Raw genomic sequence first — 22487 nt, forward strand, 5'->3', positions numbered from 1 at the left:
GGTGAAGGCGTGTGTGGCGGTTGGTTGCAATAACAGAGAAGATAGACGGAGAGACTTGAAATTCTACCGTATTCCGAGAGACCCGGAGAGGAGAGCGAGATGGACTGCTGCAATTCGACGAGAAAACTGGGCTCCAAATGATTACCACGGATTATGTAGTAGTCATTTTATATCTGGCAAGATGCATTTTATATATATTTAGAGGGTTTTGGGCTGACAACCACAATTAAGATCATTGCGAGGCTAATCGCCGACAACATACAGTTTCAAATTCAAGATGCTTTTTTCTTCCACCATCATTACATTTTGAATAATATTTAGCTGGTACCAAGTGAAAGAAGCTGGCCTCGTCTACGGATCATCAGTTAAACAGGTGTGTCCAAACCTTTTGCAAAGGAGACCAGATTTGGTGTGGTAAAAATGCAGGGGGCTACCTTGGCTGATTTACATAGAACAATATATTTAAACAAATTTTAGCAAGCCCTTCTGTGTGTCACATTTGCTCTATTATTATTTTTAATTCATAATTTCAACAGTCTCGTCTTTGTGGCTTTCTCTTTCGACACTCGGATTCTTGCGAAATACTGCTGCTGTGAAAAAATAAAACTAGCTTCAAGTTGCTATAATTTCTCGCTGCGTATCTTCCCTGTAATGTTGTCGTAATTGTCAGCGTGTCTTGTTTAGTAATATTGCGTCACATCGAACTCTTTGAAAACAGTGACGGTCTCTTTGCAAATAAGGCAGACACAGTTGTTGCGTGTTTTATTGAAGAAATAGTCCAATATCCACCTGTCCTTGAAGCGTCGGCCATCGCAGTCAACTTTTATTTTTTGTTTTTATTGTCGTCATTTTAGAAATCACAAAGGGTAATGTTGCTTAGAGTGCTGCTCTTAAAGGCTGATTTTGTGTGGACAAGATAGTTGTAGATATCAGGGTAGCAGATGTCAGGCAGAGAGGGTGAAGACAGCGGGTCAAAAAATATTGATTTAGGCATCAAATATGGATCTGGCGAATGGATAGACTGAAGCTTTTCCACATAACGCCTTTTATGCAACGCATCCAATGAGTTTACAGCGTCTGAAAGCACCGGGGCTTCCATGAATTGCTCTATAAACTGAACAACTAATTGAAACCATTGAGAATAGGGCTAAACAGAGACTGACAATATGGCGGCCGGATACAGCGACACGTCATTCTGTGACGTTGGTGAGTAGGGTCTACAACAGATCAGTGATTTCCTTATCCCCCAAGTCTCATTGCTTTGGCTATGTGAACTCAGAGTGATCATGGGACACGTAGTCCATATACCACATTCGTGAGTTAAGAATTAGAGCTTTTCCGACAAAACTGCAGATAAAGCCATAGGCTAAAAAACGATTAGAAAAACAAACAAACCTTAATAGCGGAAAACTACCCCGATAGTAGGTTACTGTGCGCCAGATCTGGCGTCAGCTCGCCAGATCCACATAGCAATCACGCCCGCTGAACACCAGTGCGCCAGATGCGGCCAGGATCATCAATCTGACTAGGCATGTGCCGGTATGAGATTTTGACGGTACGATAACCGTGAGCAAAAATACCGCGGTTTCACGGTATCACGGTATTGCAATTATAGCTCCAAAATTTTGAGATGTATGGGTTTAAAAAAAAAAAAAAAAAAAATTCCATTGAACAGGATTTTTTTTCAAAACATATTTGCAAATTGGAACATGAATATAATGTGAAAATAAATAAATTAACAAAAAATAACAAATATTTTATATAAAATTAAAATAAATAGAACCTAGACTATACCCACAGCCACAGCTCAAGTTGCTCAATATTAGAGTAAGAACAAAATAATTGCTATAAAAAAGTAAAAACACTTTTAAATAAAATTAAAAATATATACTGTATGACTTTTTTTGAGGGGGGGAAGCTCAAGTGAAGTTTTGCCATTTTCAGCCACTGTGTCAACTGTAGTCTACATGATGCCGTGCCCTTGTGTTAAAAAGAACAAAGAATTCATAAGTTAATAAGTTAGTTAAAAATGTATAAGTTAGTTTTATGAATTAGTTAAAATGTGAATATTGTTGAGGAAAGGTTTCATCTAAAAAAAAAAAAAGTGAGGAGTGAGACCTCCTTTCTCAATTAGCGATCTTTGACGCGATCCTTTTTCTTTTTTTTCTTTTTTTTTCTCGCCTTCATTTAAGCTTGTTTCTCACTCAGCGGCTGTGAGACATAAAATCTCGACGAAGCTGCTATCCCAGCTTAGCCTAGGCTAACATTCGTCTTTGTAAGTTTTAGTTAGATTGTATATTGAATTTGAAAGGAAAATGTGTGTTTTGTTTTTGGCAAACTTTTTAATGGTGCTACTGCTATCCTGTTGAACCTAATCACACGTGGAAAAATACAATTGTACAACGTTTTAAATGTATTCATTTGTATATTTAAGCACGATTTGAGAGCTCAATAAATTGAAGAAAAGTACGCCTTGTGTTTGGAGGGTGTTTTTGGGGTTTGCTGGCTGTTCAGCAGAATAGCGTCACTGACACTCACGGCAACAAACAGGGGAAGGGTGAGCGCTGCCGCACCAAGCCACTTCGGCTGCATTTTGGCACATGAAAAATAGCGAATACCGTACTAAGGTATGACGGGAAATTTTAGTGGTTTTGAAACCGCAACGTTTTCACACCACGGTAAACCGTGAAACCGGTAACCGGCACATGTCTAAATCTGACAGTCCAAATGATTGGTTACGCACTGGTCCGGGGCGGACCGTGCAGACCATACGCGCTAAAAATCTGAAATTTAACCTTCGACGTGTGACGTTCCAACAGCTTGCACCCTGAAGGCGGCCATCTGCTGTGACACGAGAACACGCAGGATTCAGGACATGTCATCTCGGCGTACGGAAATTTTTATGGTAAGTGCTTTATTTAATGTCATAATTGCGTTTTGAAGTCACTTTTTGACTGCTAAACCAGTTATTCAATGGAGCGTTAATAAAATGGCTGGTGTATGAAAGTTATCAGTAATGTCTGCAAGTTAAGTAATTCAAAATTTGTTGCATAACAACACATGGAGGGAGAAAACATTTACACTGTGTTGCTGTAAATGATTCAATGTCTGAATACTATTATTCAAACTGAACGCCTCCTCCTTGTGTTTGTGTATTTGTGTCACTGCCTTGATTGTACAGATAGGTGAGCCTGGGACTAGGTGCCGCTGATCATCGTCACCAGTTTACTTAAACCGGTCCTTGGCCTTACATCCTCGCCAGATCAACAACTCACCTATGTGACTTTCAGCTTACAAAGAATCCTATAGTCCTGATACTGAGCTCATTTTTGTTTTTTCCCCCCTAGATCCTGTGCTGCTTGCCTGCCAGAACGCCTGCCTGGCCGTTCACCTGTTCTATCACCAAACTGCCCACTATCTACCACTCCCTCTTATTGTCAATGAACTCTTGTTATCACTGCCAGTTTGCCTCTGTCTCTGCACTTAGGTCCCTTGTTACCCCGGAACCTTAACAAATAAAATATGTTGTTTACAGTCTAAGAATGGGCCATCTTTAACGTGGAGTTGCTTGTTCCAATTTAAATATTTTGTGAAAAAACAATGTCGTATTCTTATATTGTATGTTGCATTAATATGTTAGCATTAAGAAACGGCATGAAAAAGAAGTGTTGTCATTGTTGCTTTTAATAGACAAATTTAATTTGCAATATAAACACATTACAGTATGATACATTCAATAAAATGGACCCCAAATTTTATACTGAAAACGGTTTTGATACAAATCTGGCCCAGATTGGGTAACATGTGCCATATCTGGGCCATACGTCAATGTAGTGTCTGCTACTTTGGACCAGTTCAGGCCCAAAACTAGTAGCTGATCTGGCAAGTGACTCCCTACTGATTTTGGGTCATTGTTCAAAAAGACACTGGGCGGATCTTTTTACGAAGTTGAACCAAAATTTTCAGTACATCTGGCCCATGTCCACTCCAGTTATATTTTGCTATCTGGTTATCAAACCTGGCAACTCAAGCTGCCTGAAACTGTCAACGCTGTGTTGTTTTGCAAGTATGGCAGCTTTGATCCCGAAGCTTTTATGGCGGCAAATAACCATTCTTGGACTTTATCGAGCATCTTTGGATAATATTTAAACAAGTTGCATTATAAACATACTTCTGCAACATGAAGACGGCGTAAATAAATGTTTAACAACACAAGGAATACACGGTGAGACAGAACTTTCCTCCGTGTGCGTCCATGACCTAAATGTGAGTACATAATTCCTTTATTAATAGCACATTTTTGGTGTTTACTTAGGAATCAATGCATTCACGGCCGTTTGTAACGTTACGCATGTTCCAGAACCGCAGTATTTCAATTTCTGACAGAACACTAATCCAGTACCAACATTTACGTGAGTTTTACGAACATGTCATTACCGACGCAGATTTGAAATTGAATATGAAGATGAATCTGTCACAGTTTCAGTGTGAAATGATTACTGTCTGTGGTTCTAATATCGACTCTGTCAATAATAGCTTGCAGCAGATATTGGGGATAAGAAAGAACGACAAAAGTTTGAAAGAAATAAAAAAAAATGTGAACCATAAACTTCCGTTCAAAATTTTTAATTATGAACTGAAAAGTTCATTTAAAAATGTTTAACTGCAATTTGAATTATTTCATGTAGAAAGTTACCTTTCTCAACACTGGCCTTAACAAAATTCAAATATATAGCTCCCCACATATACCATTGGTCCTTTTCTGGTCGCAAAAACTTTGGGTTGCATTTAGATGTGAGGAAATGTCACCAACACCATGAAAGCATTTCAAAGAAATTTCCCCAGAAATGGCATATTCCTGTTAAATGATCACAATTTAATTCTATATTTTGTCAATGATTAAGGCTATACATTTAATGAATGAATGCAATTTCATTAATTATAAAGTTTTTACCTTTATTCGGGGCGATCTGCTCCACAGGGATGCGGGAGCCATTGGGGTAGGTTAGCAAGACTTTGGGGATGCGGTAGTCACCCAGTCCTCTCCTGGGGTCGCCGTCCCACTCGAACTCGGACTGCGGCACCACGCTGCCCACCGCCCCCAGCAAGGAACCGTCCTCATCGCGCAGCAAAGTCTTCTTCTTGGCGTCGCAATCCATGTCCACACAGTCGGCCGGGTTCACTTTGCTGTCGCACATTCAAACACAACACACATTGAGTCTCCACAGATTGATTTTTAAGTCCAAATTCATAAACAAAACAAAACAACAACAAAAACAAAAATAATAAATATAAATACATTCGTATAAATATTAATGTATATTAATATACATTAATAATTAACAAAAAAATAAATGAATCAAACTAAAAAACAAAAACGAGAAAAATGTTAATCATAAAATGAAATAAAATTAGTAAAAACCAGGCTGAATTCAGAATTCTTGTAGACAAATTAAAGATAAAATATATAGTGAAAGCATAATTATAGTTATGTTTTTAGTCGTTCAATTAATATGCAATAGAAAATATCTGATCCAATATACAGTAAATAAATATATAATACCAACTATGTATATAAAAAAATATTATGTTGTACTTATAAATAAAATAATAATGATTATAGGAGAGAATGAAGTACAAATATTACAAATGTAATAAATGAAAAACACAAAAAATATTCTTAAAAATCAAATAAAACTAGATAAGATAACAATATTAATCTTAAAAAGAAATAAGATAAATTAACATAAGATAAAACCCAAACATCTAAATTCAGAATTATTGCTGGGAAAAAAAAAAAATTAAACATAAAACATATAGTGAGACTAATCATAATTATATATTAATGGTGATTTAATCAATATGCAGTAGACAATATCAGTATATAAAAAACATACACTATATATTCGAAATAATATCATGTTGTAATTATAAATAAAAAGAATAAAATAATATAAAATTGAAGAATGAAAAAAAAAAAGCATTAAATAGAAAACACAACAAATATTCTTAAAAATTAGAATTTTGGAAATTAAATACAAAAAGAAAAAAATCCATTAAAATAGATTACTTTAAATTAAATATATATATATATTAATATGTAACACACAAAACATACACAGAAAATAATAAATTAATTAAGCAGTAAAGCAATAAAAGATACAAAAAGGGGAAATTAAAAATGAAAAACAAAAACATCTACAAAAGAAAAAAACTGATGAAAATGCCTAAAAAACTCAATGAAAAATAAAGTAGATTAAAACATAAATGTAATAAAAATAGGAAGGGGGAGTCAATAATTAAAAGCTCTCAAGAATGACTCAAAAACTCAAAAAACAACTTGCTTACTAAAAAAAAAAAAAAAAAGAAAAAAAAAAAAAAAAAAAAAATCAAATATCTAAAATATAAAAAATAAATGATACGGTACACTCCGCTGTAAAATAAGTGTACAATGGGTCCTCTGGGCAGCCAACAATTATTTTTTTGTATTAGTTTACCCAAGATCAGGCCTATGTATGAACACATAAGCGTCCTTGGTGCTGTTGATTGTTGTCAGGCCCCAAACGTGCACGGGATGCTGCAAGTCCTCGTTGGAAGGGTTGGTCATGAACATCACGTTGTTCTGGCCCGAGCACGTGCTCCTGAATCCCACAAATGTCGAATCTGGACAGGGAAGTGTAGGCAGACACTCGTGAAACGCTCTGGAGGAGCATCCGAAGTTTTGTCAACTCACTGGCAACTTCCATTAGACCCTTGATGGCGTTGTAGTTGATGTTGCCGTGCAACGGCTTAAATGGACCGTTGTTGTGATCGGACCCGAAGGACGGCCAGCAGATTCCCGATCTGCCACCTGGAAAACAGGTAAATTCAATTTCTTATTTAATTGATATATTCAATTAATCTACACATTGATTTCACACAACCATTTTAATTTGATTCACAATTTAAATTTAATTCACCATTTTAATTGATGTCAGAATATTTTGCATGTTATTCAATTAGAATTTGTTACCACTTTTGGGCCGAGGTGCTCGATGGTCACCGGTGTTAATTATGTTGTAATCACTGGCGTTGAGTGATTCGGAGCAGTTAAAGTTGGGGCTGCCAGCCACCAGTACGGCATTCTGGGATAAGAACAGAGAGTAAGTAAAAAAATCTATATTTAATTTTGTTTCTTTTTAATCCAGACACTCTTAACGCCTTACCTCCACCACAACCTTCTTATTGGCATACCGGTGGGACAGGGATGGAGGGCGATAGATCATAGGCATGATACCCATGCCGTTGTCCACTAAGGTCACATTTTTCACCATGACGCTGCTCTCAGTCTGGTGGAGATTTAAATACCATGATTTAACGGTTGCAGAGAAATAAATTTGGCTTTAAAGTGCGTATGACACCAAAAAGCATGTTTATTTCATATTTCACAGTGTGTTTTATGCTCCTGAATGAAATGGACCGCTTGGATGTGTGTGGAAGCGATCGTTTTATATATTCAATTTTATAATCCCACGCAATGAAAATGAGTTACTTGCGGCTCCAGTTTCTGGTTTAGGACGAATGCGAATGTGACGCCACCCAGGTCAGCGTCTCACAATACAGTATTACTTTATAGCATACAGCTGGACTGCGGATTCAGCTGATTTTGGAGATTAATTTGTTTATTTTTTGCATCACGCCAGCCAAACGGCTGCAGAAAAATGTTGCAGCACCAGGGAGAAGCGTGTGAGCCTTTTTGGGGTTTCAAAAGGTTTCCATCCACCTGCGGATATTGGCCAAAACGAGTCCTACTACTGTGGGACCATTGGACTTACGAGGAAGTGAGTAAACATCGTGTTTTGTATTATGTCAAATAGTAGGATCATTTTAATACGGAGGTGGCTTGCATTTTATGGCTGACGTGCTACTTGTCCACTCGGCTGACGACTGGTGGCTTGTCGCACATCCCCCTGCTGGGAGAGCACTATACTCGGCTTATTGCCCTCTTCGTGTGCTCGGTGTTCTGTCAAATATTCCACCCAATCAGAAATTGCAAGTTTGTGTTAAAAATGGCAGCGAATACAGTGATTACAAAGCAAACACTACAAACTTTCTTGAAATAAAGGACTATTTACTTACGTTTGATCATAGATGGGCATGTAGAAAAGCTCTCCTCAGACACAATCTGCCATGTTAGCTGCAAAACAACTACAGCCGCTCTCCTATGACTCTCTCGCTGTTTACGTCTTCGTCGTGTAGTAAAGCATTATTTTGCCATATTCGTGTTGACCATGCGGCACCTACGCGCTCATCCAACATCAGCCGGTTTGTCCGGCAGTCATTGTCCAGTTGCTTCCCGGCAAACGAGCCCTCTGCCCTCAGCAGGGGAATGATGACCTTGCTCGCCGCCGGGCAGGTTGCCGATCGGCGAAGACAATCGACAACCCCTCGACAACAATGAGTCAGGCTAGTTATGTGTGATTTTTTGCTTCGAAGACTTTGAAACATTGCTCAGTTCAGGTTAGCATGTCGGCTAGCTGTCACGACTCTTGGTTTGTTTACATTCTCCAAAGCCGGGGCAGGGAAATGACAAAAGCCCGACTAACTACGGTGGCATAAAATATCGTTGGGAAGGTGCAAGAGTAAAGGTGAAGTCGACAGTTTTGAACATTTATGGAGTAATTTTGCCATATCATACTGAATAAATTCATTTTTATTATTTCATATTCCATTTAGCACAAGACTGTTATTTGTCATGACCATTTATTTAGCTATTGGGGAAAAATACTTAGATAAAAAGAATATCCAGTAAAAATATGAGAGTAGAGAGAGTGAAACAATGACATTTTGCGGCTCTCTTTGTCGCATTTTCCTCATTCTGAATAATTCCCCCTCAATAGGCTGAATAGTAAAACGGATGAAACCATTCTCCTGCCGACGTCATCCTCCTGTTGGGGTGGTAAGCGTGGCTAACCGGCAGATAAAAAGACTAATTTCTCATCATCTGCACTTTGCCAAATTGTTGTATATAGTTGAATCCTATACATATATATATCCCTTCCTTAATTTTTTTCCAATTTCAAAGATTTTTATAAAAGCTCCTGGGAGCTACTAGGGCAGATCTAAAGAGCCACATTCGGCTCTAGAGCCACGGGTTGCTGACCCCCAAACGTTACGCACAAGTCAACCAGCATGGACATAGGTAAAAACTAGCAACGTTTTTCCTGAGTCAAAAATGCCCCCCCGGAATATTATAACCGTAACTACAGTTCCACGGGTGAATTATGTAAATACCACTACAAGGAGACAATAAAAATGCTAATTAAAATTTCCGATTTATTATTATTATTTAAATTAAATTCGTATGTAGAGGTACCCCTGTATACCAATCAAAGCAAGAACAACAACAACAGTGTCATATTTTTACCTGGAAGTAGATTCCATAGTCAATGTTCCTCCAAACAAAGAAGTCACAGATCTTTAAGCACCCAGGCAGCCCATTTTTATTCACGAAGACACCATGGAGGCCGCCATGAGCCTCATTGTGAGCCCACGCTTCATTTACGCTCGAGGAATCTGCATGAGACCGCGTCGACACTTACGGGCTGTTGGCTTTTAAAATACATCTTTGACTTATCTTTAGCGAATAAACAAGGGTTACCCAGACATGGCTCGCCGTCAATATCGAAAGCGACTCTCTGGTAGCCCGCCGCGATGTTGTGCTGCATCACTATGTCCTCCCCCTCGCTGACCTGATGCCAAGGACAAACAAACAAAAATCAAGAAGGATGGCTTTATCGTTTTAAATAGCACTTCTAACTTTATCATGCACTTGAATGACTGTTAGAGTATGGAGTATTTCATTCATTTTTATGAAAAAAAAAACTTTAGCGATGTGACATTTTGAACAGACCTTGAAAGAAGCAGGCCAGTCGAAGTTGAATTCCTCCTCTCTGCCCTGGTACGATCCAGGCCACAACGTCATGGTGACCAGATTCCTCATTAACCTGATCCTCTTGCCCATAACTCGGATCCCTGCACAAACAAACCTTAAGACTTAGCTTTTCTTAACCATTGTATTCTGTTCACATCAAAACTGACTGGATTTCATATTCTGGTGTGTAAAAATCAATGGTACTTTTTACTTATCTAAACTTAAAAAAAACGAAGACAATATACTGCAAAGGTTTAGAATTTTCCAGTAGAGTTAAATCACAGATCAAATTTAATCAATTAGCAGAAATGTGGGTAGATTTCGAACAGAATGCAGGGGTTTAAACAAATAAAGCAGTAGTTCATTCACCTTCTCCCACCGTGTGGTGGATGACATTGTCCTCAATATTGAGGTCGTTTGTTCTGAACACTCCAATGGCGGGGGAGAATCCGTCGTGGAAGGAGCAGCCTTGAATATGCGAATCATTGGCCTGGAAGACACCAGATTCTCCTCAAACGTGACAATAAAGCAAAAACAGAGCATGCGTACTTTGAACGTACCTGTCCTAGGTTGAGAAACGCCGCCGAATACCGTGGATCGGTCTCATCGGGCCATCCTTCCTGGCCAGAGCGATAGAACTCTACATTCCGTAGCTGAGCGCTGCCTGGAAAAACAAAACACGAATATGATGTAAGGTTTGACATGCCCATTTAATTCACCAAATTTCCCACTCATTTTTCCTTCTTACCTCTGTAGTCGATTCCCCCAGAGGAAAAGGCGCCGACCAGCAGTCGAGCACCAAATGATTCATCCGTCATGCTAGGATATTCCTCGCCAATGATCTTGATGTTTCTGTTCAGCAGGCCGACATCCGCTGCCAGTGTGTAGGACAGTGATGTTCCCTCGATGGAGTGACTTTCACCTTGAATGGAAAGTTGAGCTCAAAACTAAATCTGGATTTGAGCGCTACACGTCTCCTGGGCAACAAATCTACTTTCTTATTGTTCCAATAACATCTGCACAATCTCAGTGATCCAGATCACAGATATAGAGTGAAGTATTTGCACCCACTTAGAAAATAGGTAGAGGTATGAAATTTCAATCATGGATGCATTTTCCCTTATAGAGACATAATCCGGGACTTGCGTTGTATTATTTTTAGAATAATTTATTTGTAATTTACTGGGGTTCATAAGTATTTGTAACCCTGAGAAAATCATTGCTAATATTTAGTGCAGAAGCCTTTGTTTGCAATTACAGAGGTCAGACGCTTTTTACTGTTCTTTACCAGGTTTTCACATATGAAAACAATGATTTTGGCCCATTCAGCCACACAAATCTTCTCTTGATCTGTCAGATTTCAGGTCTGTCATTGAGAAACACAAAGTTTCAGCACCATTCAAAGATTTTCTGTTGGATTGAGGTCTGGAGACTGGCTAGGCCACTCCAGAATCTTGATATGCTTTTTACGCAGACACTCCTTAGTCAGCTTGGCAGTGTGCTTCGGATCATTGTCATGTTGGAAGATCCAACCACGCTCATCTCCAAGTCTCTCACTGAGGGAATGAGGTTGTGGCTCAAAGTGACGATACATTTCACCATTCATCCTCTGTTTTATTCAGTACAGTCAGCCTGTCCCCTTCGCCGAAAAGCAGCCCCAAAACATGACGTTTCTACCCCAATACTTCATAGTGAGGATGGTGTTCTTGGGATTGTACTCATCCTTCCTTTTCCTCCACACACGACGTGTAAAGTTTTCACCAAAAAGTTCTACTTTTGTCTCATCTGACCACATGATTTTCTGCCATGACCCCTCTGCATCATTCAGATAGTCCCTGGCAAACTTCAGACGGGCCTTCACATTTACTGGCTTTAACAGGGAAATCTTCTGAGCAATGCATGATTTTAAACCATTGCACCGTAGTGTTCTACTGACATTAACCTTTGAAACTGTGCACCCAGCTCTCTTACGGCCACTGGCCAGCTCCTGCCGTGGTAGTTCTAGGCTGAGCCCTCACTTTTCTCATCATGAGTGACGCCCTACGAGGAGAGATTTTACATGGAGCCACAGTCCGAGGTAAATTATCAGTGATGTTTAGACTTTTCAATTTTCTAACAATTGCTGCAACTGTTGATTTATCCTCACCAAGCTGCTTTCCAATTGTCTCATAGCCTTTTCCAGATTTTTGGAGCTCAACAATTATTTCTCTGGTGTGTTTTGAAAGCACTCTGGTCTTGCCCATAGTAGCAGTTGGATCATGACTCACTGTGGGGTGCACAGGTCACAATAATGAGCTCATTATTGTGGGTGGTTGGTTACTCATGGGGTAAAGGTGGACTTTTTTAAGGTAGACTGACAACTTTTGGAGTGTCATAATCATTGCTGATTCTCAGAGGTACAAATACTTATGAACCCCAGTAAATTACAAATAAATTATTGAAAAAAATAATTAGGGCTGTCAAAATTATCGCGTTAACAGGCGGTAATTAATTTTTCTAATTAATCACGTCAAAATATTTGACGCAATTAACGCACATGCCCCGCTCAGACTAAAATGACAGTACAGTGTAATGTCCGCTTGTTACTTGTTTTTTGGTGTTTGACGCCCTCTGCTGGCGTTTGGGTCCAACTGATTTTATGGGTTAGTACCATGAGTGAGCATGGTGTAATTATTGATATCAACAATGGCGAGCTACTGGTTTATTTTTTGATTGAAAATTATACAAATTTTAATAAAACGAAAACATTAAGAGGGGTTTTAATATAAATTTTCTATAACTTGTACTAAAATGTATCTTTTAAGAACTACAAGTCTTTCTATCTATGGATCGCTTTAAGAGAATGTTAATAATGTTAATGCCATCTTGTTGATTTATTGTTATAATAAATAAATACAGTACTTATGTACCGTATGTTGAATGTATATATCCGTCTTGTGTCTTATCTTTCCATTCCAACAATAATTTACAGAAAAATATGGCATATTTTATAGATGTTTTGATTGCGATTAATTACGATTAATTAATTTTTAAGCTGTATTTAACTCGATTAAAAATTTCAATCGTTTGACAGCCCTAAAAATAATGCAACGTGAGTTCCGATTTAAAAAAAAAAAAAAAATATTTAGATTATATCGTTATAAGTGGAAATGCATCTAGGATTGAAATTTGAGACCTCTACCTATTTTCTAAATGGGTGAATTTGCAAAATAACACTTCTGCTCCTCACTGTATTTAACATTTAAAACTGCTTCCCCCATGATCTGACCTCAAATAACGCTGTAGAAGATGGTATGGTACGGCTGTGAACTATTAATTGTGCAAATAAGTCTCAAACCAGTCATAGCTGGCAACAACAGTGCCAATCCACATGAGACTACCATAAATTGTGTGACTCTGTATCTAAAATTTTGGAACTCAAGAAAGAAAAAAAACCAACAAAAAAACTAGTAAGTACCCCCATACACTTTTTACTGATTACTAAAAAAGTTGCTTTACTCCATTTTATTTCATAGTAGCAAGTCTGCATTAAACTGACCGACGTGAGTGTGCCTCAGAGGTTGGCTCAAAGTGAGAGTGCGGCTATCGGGGGACACCGAGGCAATCACACACTTCTCTGTCTCTGCGAAGCTGTAGCTGGTGGTGGACACGAGCACTTCGTCTCCTGCCTGTAGATACATGCATGAACATTGACTAACTGTAACAATGAAAAGATGGGCCATAGACTTCACTATCAGCTGACGAGACTGTGAGAGTTCACAGAGATTGTACCACGGCTTACTGTAGAGCGTCGTGATTTCACTGCGATAAACTCAAACACACGCTGCGTTCTAACACTGGATTTAGGTGAAAAGAGGACGAAAGGTTTAGTGCATACAAGCAAGAGGAGTGTCTCAAGAGTGATTTGCTCGAGGATTCAAGGTAACTATTATATAAAATAGCACCATGCATGCGCTTTGAAACGTAAAAAAAATTGAATGGAAAAAAATAGCATAATTTTAGCTTGAAATATTTACATAAAAGGAATAATAACTGCCCGTTTTTTTGCTTTTAAACGAGAAGCTAGACTGTTTTACAATCATATCTATTGAAATTCCGGGATTTACGCATTTATTTACAACAGTTTTCAACTTAAAAAGCTCTTTGTTTGTCATGTTGGATTTTGAATCCATACACAATAGCATAACTTTACAGTCAAATAATCAGGTAATTTTCAGCCAAATGCCAAATTTTGAGCAAAAAAGTAGTACTTTAGACATTTCTGCGTCTATTTAAAAAAAAATCGGCTTATAAATTTTATTTTATGTAACATTTCAATCTAAAAACGACGAAGGCCATATAGCCATGCAAGATGTGCTGAGGCAATAGTGACATTGGAATTCAACCTAAATAAGCTGTGATTGCATATTGAAAAATGCAACACATGCTTTTGTTGAGTAACATTAAGATGAATGTACATGTTTTCCTCACGTATTAAGTTTCTGATGTGAGAATTGAGTGATTTATTAGCTGTTGAGGACATGTCAAAATTGCATTGAATAAAAAAAATTAAGTCGCTATTTCGGGCAAAAAACTTAAGATGATATGTTAAAATATTGCTATTGATCCTGAAAATATAGGTGATTATCTCTCCATTTGGTGATTTTTGTGCATCTATCATAAAATTAGAGAATTTTACAGAGGGAACGACTTTGAATTTTTTTTATGCCGCTGCTTATGGAGACTTTTACATGCCTAAGTGAGGTGCCTTTTTTGGTTTCAAGTTGCTAGCGGCTTTGGTTTTGAAAACATTTGAATTTAAATTTTTTGAAAATAGGCCCCCTACGGAGCAGCCCCATTTCCCATCAACTGATAGTGAAGTCTATGGATGGGCCAACTGAAATTGAATGAAAAGTTATTGTCAAGGACCTTCCAGTCAACTGGCTCCACCAGGGTGAGAGTGCTGGAGCCGGAGTCAGCCGTGGCAGCAAGCTTGGTGTGATACACGCTGTGCGGTTGACCGTACAACTCCAGGGTGCCTAACACACCCAGAACCTTGGATCCCAGGTTGAGCCCATTTGTCAGAGGCCAGTCAGGAGTGTTGTGATGCCCTCTAAGTATGACGTGCAGCTCCCCAGTGTACGGTTCGTCCTCCCAGCCCGCCAACAGCCTGCCTCCCTGAAACATGAGCACTTTCATAATCATGCACCACTCACCTGATTGTCATAAGAGCTTTGACCCAAACCTGAATAAAGATGTAGACAGCATTGATGACAACGGTGTGGTTCTGAGGTGCAGCCCGAGCCGGGCGGCTGGACGATCTGTTGGACGGCTGTGGAACCTCCAGGACTCCCATGATTATTAGTTTGTTGAGGGCAGGGGTGTTGCCATCTAACACAATCCACATTCCTGAGGGTGTAGAAGTGACTTGGAGTTTGGATTGCCAACCACTAATCAAACTTCACGTCGTTGTTGCAATTTTTAGCTTGTTACCCAGTGACTCACTGCCATGGACCTTCAAATCAAACTTTACCTGGTGGGATGAATACATCATCACCCTCTGATGGCACACTAAAGTTGTTTTCAGCTGAAGCCTCCCAGAACGATGTGTTGGACCACAGACTGCAAACCAAACCGACACGTTAACGCATTTAGTGCCATTAACAGCGATAGAGGTTTAAGAGGGAGCATAGGAAAGACTAGGGTATGACAGGGCAGGATGAGTGTCACATTGTTATATCATGAGCATTCAACTTCTTCATTCAACATTATCATACATGAAGTTATCAGGGCGGTGGGTAGGCAGCGGCGCGATGGTAGCGGGTGGTGGTGGGATGCAGTTGTCAAAGAAGCAGCGGTACACCTTGAAGTTCACTGCTACATCAATCGTGGAGGGATCAACGCTGCTGCGACGCTTGCGTTGGCTTGTCTTTCCAGACACTGAATGAGTGGATGGAATGATGAGTTATAAAGACACATAAAGAAGATTGGGCAAATTTTGAACCCAATTCCTTTATTCTGATTGGATATTCTTTAGCACTGGACTGCTTCTCACAAGTCAATCTTTGTACTATGCTAGATATTTGTACGTATGTGGTATACGGTTCACTATCTCACACACAAAAAAACCCCATAAAGGAATCCTCACCCATATAAAAGAGGTCTTTGTTGTCCAGGTGCCAGTCACCATTGTGGTTGGCAGTGAAATTGAGAGGCAGCAAGGAGCCGTTTCTCACGTCCAGGATTCGAACCATGTTTGGACTTTGGGTAAAGTTGTGGTGGATGATCAGGAATTCATCCGGCTGTGAGATAGAAAAGGCCGACGAGTCAATGCAAAGCTTTACCGTCGTCCCAGACTTTTTGTTTAGAAAAAGTGTACCTTGAAGTTGTAGAATTTTGCACTGTAGCTGATGTTTGTGATTTGATCAGCATTATCAAAGTGCATTGTGTGTGTGAGGCCTGACGGAAGTATGCCCATCCAGCCAAACTTGTGGGTCATTCTTTTCTTCAGGAAGGGGATCACAGTGTGGCCTGTAAAAATAGTATTATGGATACGTCTCTATATATGAATTTAAAATCAAGACTTTGCCGGTAAATGTCTATAAAAGTTGTAAAGCAATAAAATAAACAACAAAAATGAATTAAATGAACAAAAATATATATTTTTATAATCGGTCAACATTATTTTTTGAACAGATCATGTGACTAGCACCTTAGAGACAGTAATTTGCTTTGCTTGGCCAAAACCACCTGAGGACAGACGATCCAAGATGGATAGACGTAATTTTTTCAAATCTAAGCTTTCAAAAGCGACAATTACTACTGAGCGAGAACCAAGGATTGAAGATGTGGCCCACAAAATGCCAGAGAGCACCGCCAAAAATGGTGAATGGAGTTTCAGTTTGCCTCACTAAAGACGTTAATTGTACGACAGAGCCACTACCGGGCGTACCATATTCAGTGGAAATGATCTTGACCTAAAGCATAGCTGTCCTAAGCAACCTGATTTAGAATTCCCCTAAAAAATTATGGGAAACAAACAAACAAACAAAAAACTGCTGTTTTTTAACATATTATAAATATTCCTGGCTGGAACATTCAGTCAAAAAGGATGTGGCGTCTCTTTCTCCATTACGTAAGACAGAAAAACGCGCACACACGCACGCACAAAAAAACACACACACAGCTGAGATGCCTGCATGTACGAGCATGGGCTAAGCTACTATCCGAGCATTTATCTTGTAAGATAATTTTATTACTGACACTGCATTTTGGGGTGATCAACATGTTTTGCCCCCCTCCCCACTGCCACAAAAGTCAAACTCCGCCTTTTGGCTGCTAATGCTAATTTCTGTCCACGTGTCTAGTAGCAAGTCTATGGTAGGGTGACCATATTTTGATTTCCAAAAAAGAGGACACTCAGCCCGGCCTCAAGATACTTGAATTTTACTCGAAGTTCACTCAAAGATGCCTATATCGCTTTAATATATTTAATGTGTGCCCCTCACTCTGGATGGAAAAATGCAGTTTAAAAAAAAAAAAAATAATAATAATGACTTTTAAAAAAAAAAGGGGGGGGGGGGGGATATATATATATAAAATGCAGACCCATAGAAATGTAGTCCAGTCAATCCACATACACACAGTAGGCTATGTGCCAACTAAACATTTTTATAAATTACTATCAAGACAATTGTCCTTGACAAATTGTTATTCCCATTCAATTGATATTCTCATTCAATGTTCGAGATTTCACACAAACAAAAACCGAAATAAACTGACAAACTATTCAACCAGCATGTTTCCAAACATAGCAGTTCAAAACTACGTTTCCCATAATGCCTAGCGCGGTTTAGCTTACTGATATCTAGCTGAGGCAAAAATCTTTGCTATAAAAGTTCACAATCATCGGCAGCGCAACGATGCGACACCAAATGGGATTTTACAGTCAAAGCTCAGACAGAAGTCAACAGTTGCCATTATCGTAAAAAACTTAACAACTGGGCAGGCGTTGTATCCAGTCAACCCAGTAGATGGCGGTAATGCCTCATGATAGGGGTAAACTGCCAACAAAAACAAGAAGTACTCCTTCCTTCCCTATTACAAGGAGCCATGTAATTGCAGGCAGGTGCTGCCACCCAGCGGCCGGAGGGATTCCCTTCAAATTCAATCATTCATTTTCCATGCCGCTTATTCCTCACGAGGGTCGCGGAGGTGCTGGAGCCTATCCCAGCTAACTTCGGGCAGTAGGCAGGGGACACCCTGAATTGGTTGTCAGCCAATCGCAGGGCACAAGGAGACACACAACCATTCACGCACACACTCACACCTACGGACAATTTAGAGTGTTCAATCAGCCTACCATGCATGTTTTTGGGATGTGGGAGGAAACCGGAGTACCCGGAGGAAACCCACGCAGGCACGGGGAGAACATGCAAACTCCACACAGAAAGGCCAAAGCCCGGGATTGATCCCTTGATCTCAGAACTCCCTTCAAATTGGTCCCGTGAAAAATCATAAAACCCGGACATTTTTATGAATTTATAAAACCTGCCCGGACGACGAGGACAGTACGTGAAAGTAGGACTTGTCCGGGCAAAAGAGGACGCTTGGTCACCCTAGTCTATGGAGAATCATGCATATGTTAGCGTTAAGCTAAGCAGCACTTGCCACGATATTTCAGTAAAAGATCTTTAAGGACAACAATGGAAACAAGTCTTCACTTACTGTTTGTGCCAAACAGGAAATAATCTTGACAGGCAGACATTTGATGCATTTTAATACGCCTAACTTAACCAATTTTAAATGCAAAAATAGAATTTAAATATTAACTGTGTAGCATCAAGAGCAGTTGATCTGTGTGATTTAATACCATGTGAGTTGCTGATTATAAGATCCTTGGATTGTAGAGACGATGGCGTGGGATTGTTGAGCCCTAAACGATGGAAATTGACAGTGTCGTCGCACACAGCTCCGGGGTACCCCAAGCTAAAGTCTGCGCTCTCCGAGCAGTGTGCAGGGTCAAGCAGGCCACTCATTGGCACGACTTTATGATTCATATTCCCTGCAAAACAATTCCATTATATTGTCAAAAATACGAACCACAAACTTGATCTGAATATCTTTCTATCATACACATGAGCATGTGAGAATCTCCGGGCTGGGACAGGAATACCTGTAAGTGTGCCATCTGTGTCCACCAGCTCCACCTCATGCTCCCACCTAAAGAAGACCTTGTGTGGAGAGTTCACAAAATGAAGTCCGCCAACATGGGCAGACCATCCACCGCAGCGATCTGTACACGTCCCGTCGATCTTAGTCACCCCCATAGCTGCGCAGGACTCACGGTCAAAGTTAATAAATTTCGTGCCGGTTACACTCATACCATCTGAGAACGGCATGATGACTCCTCGCTCAGTGCAGTAGTCAGCACCAAGTCTGAGTTCGTCCACATGCCCTACAATGGTGGAGTTGAACACCCCCGCCCCGCCTTCCTGTCCAAACCTGGTCACTGCCCACGGAAGGATGATTTTTGTATCAATCCCAGCTTTCTCATTGTTAACCATCACAAATTCCACAAACTGCAGAGCACCACCGTTGACCCACTCGGCTCCTTTCTCGCAGTTCCAGGTAGTGAGGCCCCGGAAGACGGCGGGCTCGGGTGTATTGGAGCGACATTCGCCATCCTTCATCGGAAAATAGTCCTGGAAGATCCAGATGCCGAACCAGCCTTGGGAGTGTACCGTGTTGTTGTTGAACTCCCCGAGGGGAACCCTTTTTTGGCAGATATTCGGGTCGTAGGATGGTCCGTCAGGGTGCTCGTGCATACGGTACCAGAACCCGAAGTGGGTTCCCCCTGCTGCATGGTTGTGTCGGATAATATTATTGGGATTGGTGACCCAGTAGGCGGCGGGGGTGACGTCATCATTCAGTAGGCTGCTACTCTGCCTGACAAAGACAGCAAGGTTGTATTGCAGGATATTCTCCGTCTCTATGCCGTCTTCGATGAAGAAGGCTCCGCCCATGATGTTGTAGATGATGTTGTGCTCCACCAAGAGTTGGTGGGTGTTGTGGATGGTCACGGCTCTGTTGAATGTTCTATGGATGGAACAACCGCAGACAAACGACTTGAATTGAAGGTATCCCATTAGATGCCAGTGGATGGGATAACGACCCAGCCTGAAGGCCTGTCCAGCATGGTAAATCTGTGTTAAAGAACCAAGTCATATCAGAAAGTGAAGGTTGTGAACCACTGCCTTGATTGTAATGTACTACAAGACTTTTCTACAGATCCAACCGGAAAAACATTAAAAAAAAAAAAAAAAATCTGAGCTATACAGTGGGGAATGAATGTACCTCAACATAGGTCAACCTGCCAATGGCAAGATTTTCACTCGGTCTCGGGGCATGGAACATGATGCCAACGCCAAACTCATCCGTGCCCACCTCCTCTCCAAACTTTCCTTGGAAGCATGTTTGGGTGCTGAACTCCCCTACACAGATTCACAATCATTTTAGGTCATTCGATGCGATTCCTACTCTACCATCTGAGCAAAACTATACCTGTGTTAAAACCAGCTGGGCAGGCCTCGATATTATCCTGCCACTCTGTGTTCTGGGAACCTCGCACCACCACATTCCTGGTCAAAAGACCCACTTCGGCCCGGGCCTCGAAGACCGTGCCATCCGGTAGGTTGATGGTCACCCCAAGATGAGAGTACTTGAGGGGTTCAGTGAGGGTGAGTTTCTTGCCGTCAGCCGACTTGCTTGCGATAGTCCTCACTTCGTTCTCTCTTTGACTGTGCCTGGAAGAAAACAGGGAGATGTATATAATGTCAGGTGTGTGCCATTGGCAGCTGAAGCTTCTTAAATGAACGAGCATCGATCTACCTGTGACCAGTGCTGGCGATGACTATCTCATCTCCAACTCTCCATGTTACAGGCTGATTCAGGGTCAACATGGAAGTGTTTGCTTCCGCTGTCTCGGCCAGCACGGCCCATACTGGCAAAACAGGTATACCTGCAGAGACAGAATAGTTTTTACAGAGTTAGACTAGATATTTGTCAACATGTCAAGAACATATAAAAAATGACAATAGAGACTGCCTGTCCATTGTTTTGTTTCCTTACCGTGCAGGTCCAGTGTGCCCTCTCTGACAGCTAGCGTCTTGGCGCCGTAGACAGGTAGTTCCGTCGAGCGTGGGTGGCCGTGCAGTGTGATTATGGCTTTGTGCTGGAAGGGTTCATCTTCAGTGCCCACCTGCAGTCGTCCACCATCAGTGATTAGGATGTTATCCGCTTGCAGCTCAATGTCGGCTTCGTCGAATATTAGTGTGCCGCCTGAACACAAAAAAGCAGCTACTTAGCCCTAAAAAGACACAAACTAGTAGACGAGTGCCTGTATCCTTGTCCTGTGCTAGTGGATAAATTCCTCTATTGTCACCTTGAATTAGTAGCAGTTTGAGCACTGGGGTGCTAGTGTCCAAAAGGATTGTCTGTCCTTTGGAGATGACAGCCAACGAGCCTTTTTCCGGCGGAGGAAGCCCACCCCAAGTGTATATGGATGACCACACATCAATGTAGAAGTAGTATGCATTGTCCTGAACCCAAAGCAAATAATAAATAATGATATGTTCCTCTCTCCAAAATAGGTTGTACCGTATTGGCCCGAATATAAGACGGCCCTGATTATAAGACGATCCCCTCTTTTTCAAGACTCAAGTTTGAAAAAATACTTTTTGAACACTAAATTGATTTTTATACAGAAAATAATTACAGTACATCCGAAACAAATGATTATAACAATATATTTGAGAGAAAAAGCATATTATTTTGCCTCATTCAAATCTTAATATATGAACATTTAAATATGTAAACTAAAGTGCAATCACATTCGTAAATGAATGGCTTCTGGTTTTTGAAATGTAAATAAGCCAATCTATTGTGATAAAACAACAAAATTGCAATAACTGCATTAACTATAAAAGTCCAACTGTAACTGTAGTCCTGAAATAAATTTGTATAAGGAAAAAAATTGGTATAAAATAATGCAAACTACTAAAAAGAGTAGCTGAGATCTGTCATGACGGAACATCGCTTCAATGATATCTGGCGCCATCTAGCGTCTTGAATGGGGAGACTAGCTGAGATCTCTCATGACAGAACATCGCTTCAATGATATCTGGCGCCATCTAGCGTCGTGAATGGGTATAATGTCCAGACTGCGAATATAAGACGACCCTCTCTTTTTCAGTGTTATTTCAATGCAAAAAACACCGTCTTATATTCGGGCCATTAAGGTATTTCAACATATAGTCACTAAACAATATTTACAATACAGAGATGGATGGACAAAAATAAAGTGGGTAAACCCCATTTTTGTAATTACATCTCAGCGGTTTATAATAGGACAACAACAAGTACCGTCTTGGCAATGCCCTGGTCTCTGATGCTGACTTGCACTACAGTCTCCTGAGACTGACGCTGGGCACCAGTGATGCAAACAATTTGCGTATCGTTGGCTGACTTCACATCACAAAGAGAACCCGCGATGGTCACGGTCACCTCACTCAAATTGGTGCTGTGACACAGGAAG

General features: G+C 40.4%; 1 protein-coding gene across 1 annotated transcript in view; it reads right to left on the reverse strand.

Annotated features, from left to right (window-relative positions):
- LOC130910953 (fibrocystin-L-like) overlaps positions 1-22487 on the reverse strand; it is a 66668-nt gene that overhangs the window by 14119 nt on the left and 30062 nt on the right. Inside the window, exons 42-67 of the mRNA XM_057828624.1 lie at positions 22316-22472; positions 21336-21492; positions 21023-21232; positions 20783-20912; positions 20456-20697; positions 20249-20385; positions 19068-20097; positions 18765-18956; positions 16272-16423; positions 16041-16194; positions 15670-15832; positions 15426-15514; positions 15138-15301; positions 14822-15070; positions 13452-13581; positions 10662-10835; positions 10474-10577; positions 10283-10403; positions 9893-10014; positions 9641-9731; positions 9407-9555; positions 7206-7328; positions 7013-7124; positions 6734-6850; positions 6498-6663; positions 4955-5187 (exon numbers count right to left, since the gene is read on the reverse strand). Coding sequence (XP_057684607.1) covers positions 4955-5187; positions 6498-6663; positions 6734-6850; positions 7013-7124; positions 7206-7328; positions 9407-9555; positions 9641-9731; positions 9893-10014; positions 10283-10403; positions 10474-10577; positions 10662-10835; positions 13452-13581; positions 14822-15070; positions 15138-15301; positions 15426-15514; positions 15670-15832; positions 16041-16194; positions 16272-16423; positions 18765-18956; positions 19068-20097; positions 20249-20385; positions 20456-20697; positions 20783-20912; positions 21023-21232; positions 21336-21492; positions 22316-22472 — 4868 coding nt within the window. The remainder of the gene's footprint in view (positions 1-4954; positions 5188-6497; positions 6664-6733; positions 6851-7012; positions 7125-7205; positions 7329-9406; positions 9556-9640; positions 9732-9892; positions 10015-10282; positions 10404-10473; positions 10578-10661; positions 10836-13451; positions 13582-14821; positions 15071-15137; positions 15302-15425; positions 15515-15669; positions 15833-16040; positions 16195-16271; positions 16424-18764; positions 18957-19067; positions 20098-20248; positions 20386-20455; positions 20698-20782; positions 20913-21022; positions 21233-21335; positions 21493-22315; positions 22473-22487) is intronic.

Source organism: Corythoichthys intestinalis, chromosome 22 (assembly GCF_030265065.1).
Source record: "Corythoichthys intestinalis isolate RoL2023-P3 chromosome 22, ASM3026506v1, whole genome shotgun sequence".
Taxonomy (NCBI): domain Eukaryota; kingdom Metazoa; phylum Chordata; class Actinopteri; order Syngnathiformes; family Syngnathidae; genus Corythoichthys; species Corythoichthys intestinalis.